Genomic DNA, 3,772 nt, shown 5'->3' with positions numbered 1-3,772 from the left:
TGAAAGCACATGGTTGCATTTTGTTAGCAACCATCAAATAACATATACAAACAAATTTGAAAGCTTTATCTGGACCAATATGGAGGTTACAATCTCTATATCTATAAATAAATGTTTCTAAAATATCATCTTTGGTCCATGGACAATAAGTTAATAACTATTTCCAAACCAAGTAGTACGGGAAACCAAAATCTCAAGTGTGTTTTGACCATGCATTAGATATGTCACTTCATCCAAGCAGTTTGTTTGTTTATTAATTTATTTTACCATAGATCCTCCTATTGATCTAAAGAAGCATACCTTATTTTTTGTGCTCAATCCATTCTGCAAAAGAAGAACACTGCCAGGTGAAGAAAATAGTAGGCATTTAGGGACAAATGACAAATAAAGTACATCTTGGGAAAGCGGTAAGGACCCAGAGAACAATATGGAAACACTAAAAATATTATCGGATACTATCTTGGAGGACATGGACTAAGTAAAGAGATGCTCATATTGGGGTCATGGCAAGGTTTAGATAAGATGTCAGATTTGTAACAGGTTGAAGACAATATTCATGGATTTCTATTCAAAGCACTAAGACGGGTTTTAAAATGCAAACCAATGACAGTCGATGTTTGGCCTTGGGTAGAAATAGGTTCATGGATGGCATGACCTGATCCAAAGAAAATAATAATTAAAGCCCCAATACTATTTACCATCACCAGGCATCATAGGTAACACAACAGAAGTAACATCATTTGTCACATTATTTGCGACACTAAAATAGTGGTGCAAGTAATAGGTACTATAAACAACTGATACAGTAGCCCCAATAACCTTCCTCCCAAGTCCTAACCATGCCAATGGCAATGCCCAGATTATCGGTAATTATGCGCGCAAGTAATTAGTACAAACAACCTGCAATATGCTCCTGTTTTCTATGCTGTATAATACAATGCAGTATGCCAGGCAAGAAAACATGGTACTGGTCTGGATACAATCATTCAGTGAATAAAGGCTCTAAAGAACAAAGCAGTCCTACTCATATATGTGACTGTTAGGTTATTCCAAATATAAACCCTATTGCCTTTTTTTACCTGGTTTAATCTAGTCCCAATCAAATCGCAGAACCAAGGATCATGTTCAAGATGACAAAGGGTTTTTCATTCATTGGCGCAACTTCTCAAGCTTTGGACCTTGTATATGAGTAGAAAGGATTGCAAGAAACACAGGTCAGTTAATGAGTATTTACCTTGACATAATCATGCCCATTGTCCATTGTGATCTTGTGACTGGGGGATGCAAGATTGAAATGCAAGGCAATCTCCAAAAATGCAGCACTCATTTTTAAGGATATTGATATCATTAATATAAACTAGTAATATGAATCATGTCTTTAGATCTGAGCATCATCTTATTGCAACTGTATACTGGCTAGTGAATACAAACTACTAATCATAACAAAATTGTACTCAGTTGGAAGAGGACAGAAGATTGCTAAGCATAATATCACTTGAGATAATACAAGATACCACTCCCTTTGTCATGGACTTTTCTGATTGTTAATTAAATCCCAATAAATTGAGATTCACATTTTGTTGAGCAGCTTTTACATAACTTGGGTTTTGGTTTTATTGTTTTTGTATTAATGGAAACACAAACTACTCCCTCCGTTCGGAATTACTTATGGCAGAAATGGATGTATCTAGACGTCTTTTAGTTCTAGATACATCCATATCCGAGACAAGTAATTCCGAACGGAGGGAGTATATATTATCACAATTTATCAAGCATAGCAATGTCCACATCAACTTCAAAAGATAACCAAACATATCAACTAGGGTGCAAACACAGCTGAGGCAACGACTATGGAAGTCAGGTGGTGTTTCAGAAACTATTGGTGGTTCTAGGTATATCCTATTCAAATTATACATAATTTTCGCACATCCCATTGAGATCATCAACACTTTGTCATATCAATCAAGGCTATATTGGATGGAATCAAATACACAAGGGTTGAACATAAGTTGCTGTTGCAGGAGCAATGAAGTAAAGCAGTTTCTTATCTCTCATAAAACAAGGAGCAATACAGATTCGAGGTACAAAATTTTAACAAGTAGAGGACAAAACAATCACCCTAAGCATGCTGATAAGATCCAGCACACGTGAACAATGACAAACAAAACAGCATAACTACTCGAGCAGAATTGAGCTCAATAGTAGCAAACATGGCCAAAGCACAGAGCCATGCAGCAGCACGCCTCTATTCAATCCGCACTCTGCCATTACTCATATGCGCAAACTTGGAAACCTCTTCAAAGAATTCATCTGCAGCCTCGTGGCAGTTCTTCATCTGCGAGATCCTAAGGACCATCCTCCGCAGCCTAGGACTGTACCTGACAAGGGACTCAATGGTGATCAGCTTCTGCTCAGCATTCAAGGGTGAGCGCACGGTGATCAGGACCTCCTCCAATGAAGATATCAGGAACCTCGAGTCCAACTGCAATGTCGGAGAAACAAATTAGCCATGCCATACACAGGCGTGAAGTGAAAGGATGCGGTTGATAATCAGTAGGATATGACGCACATTTTTCAGGCTGTTCTTCTGGCAGAGAGACGCAAACATGGCGCCGTGGACCTCAAACTTGCAGAGCTTCGGGTGGCTGTTGAAGAACTCGACGAGGTCGACCTCGGGAAACGGCTGGAGAGTGTCGGCGTCACCGCAGAACTCGACCTTCATCACCAGATGCTTCGCCTCGGCGCCGCATTGCAGCACATGGCTGACGGCTCCCCAGCTCCACTGGACGCCACGCAGAGACAGCTGCTCCAGCACCGGGAGCCTGTCTATCCCCACAGTGTTCACCCTCCCTGAAAGATTGAACGGAAATTGACATTAGACCAGAGTGAAACGAATGATAACTGCCTTGGAAGGCCATGGGTAGGAGGTTCCAGTACAGTGCGTACCGGTGTTCTTGGAAATTGTGAGGCGTTTCAGGCGGTCGCCGCCGTGCAGGGTGATATAGTTGAAACCCTGGACCTCGAGGGACTCGACGAGGGGCGCGGCGAGCGCGAGCGAGCAGGTGCCGGAGCCGACGAAGTCGAGGCGGCAGCGCTGGAGCAGGGGGGTGGCCAGGAACACGGAGCCGGAGCACTCGCAGCCGAGCAGGGCGAGGTCGGTGAGGTTGGGGCAGGCGTCGACGGCGCCGCTGACGGCGAGGTCCGCCAGGGAGGCGCCGACGATCTCCAGCACGCGGAGCCGGTCGAGCCGGCCCCAGGCCGGCCCGCGCGTCATGGTGAGCCCCCAAAGCCTCAGCTCCTCGAGGTTGGGGGCGGCGGCGACGCAGTCGAGGTGGCCGGATCCGGATCCGGAGCCTGCGGAGTCGACCCGCAGCTCGAGCACGCGCAGCGAGGCGCTGCGCGCGGCGAGCCAGCGCGGGAGGCACGCGGCGGAGAAGGGGCAGTAGATGACGAGCTCCTCGAGGCGCGCCGCGGCGTGGACCATGCGGCCGATGGCGTCGTCGGCGCACGCGGCGCCGGCGCCCCTCGCGGTGTCGAAGGCGCTCCGCGGGAAATAGAGGGACGGGAGGAAGGGCACGCAGTCGCGCCAGCCGCGGGAGACGCCCGCGCAGGCGGCCACGTCGCGGGCGCTGCTGAGCCGCGAGAGGATGGCCTGCACCACGCCGTCCGGCAGCGCGTCCATCCCGCCGCAGTCCATGCGCTCGGCGGAATGCGCAGGCCAGATGCGGGGGATTAATCCGGTGGATGGCGTGGGAGGTGTGAGATGAGAGGC

General features: G+C 47.5%; 1 protein-coding gene across 1 annotated transcript; it reads right to left on the bottom strand.

The window, feature by feature from the left end:
- Positions 1 to 1,988: 1,988 nt before the first annotated feature.
- On the bottom strand, positions 1,989 to 3,766 carry LOC123060384 (F-box protein At1g10780). The gene is made up of 3 exons (XM_044483082.1): positions 2,947 to 3,766; positions 2,570 to 2,850; positions 1,989 to 2,482 (listed from the first exon to the last, which is right to left on the bottom strand). Exons 1-3 carry the CDS (start codon positions 3,695 to 3,697, stop codon positions 2,246 to 2,248), a joined length of 1,269 nt encoding a protein of 422 aa, XP_044339017.1. The 5' UTR covers positions 3,698 to 3,766; the 3' UTR covers positions 1,989 to 2,245.
- Positions 3,767 to 3,772: the final 6 nt, after the last annotated feature.

This window comes from Triticum aestivum, chromosome 3A (assembly GCF_018294505.1).
Source record: "Triticum aestivum cultivar Chinese Spring chromosome 3A, IWGSC CS RefSeq v2.1, whole genome shotgun sequence".
Classification (NCBI taxonomy): domain Eukaryota; kingdom Viridiplantae; phylum Streptophyta; class Magnoliopsida; order Poales; family Poaceae; genus Triticum; species Triticum aestivum.
This window is presented reverse-complemented; position numbering and strand designations above follow the sequence as displayed.

Excerpts from the sequence above, each read along its gene's own strand:
- LOC123060384 (XM_044483082.1), bottom strand. The coding sequence starts at position 3,697 with ATGGACTGCGGCGGGATGGACGCGCTGCCGGACGGCGTGGTGCAGGCC. Across the intron at positions 2,851-2,946 it reads CACAATTTCCAAGAACACCG|GGAGGGTGAACACTGTGGGG; the intron begins GTACGCACTGTA and ends TCAATCTTTCAG. Across the intron at positions 2,483-2,569 it reads AGAAGAACAGCCTGAAAAAT|TTGGACTCGAGGTTCCTGAT; the intron begins GTGCGTCATATC and ends CCGACATTGCAG.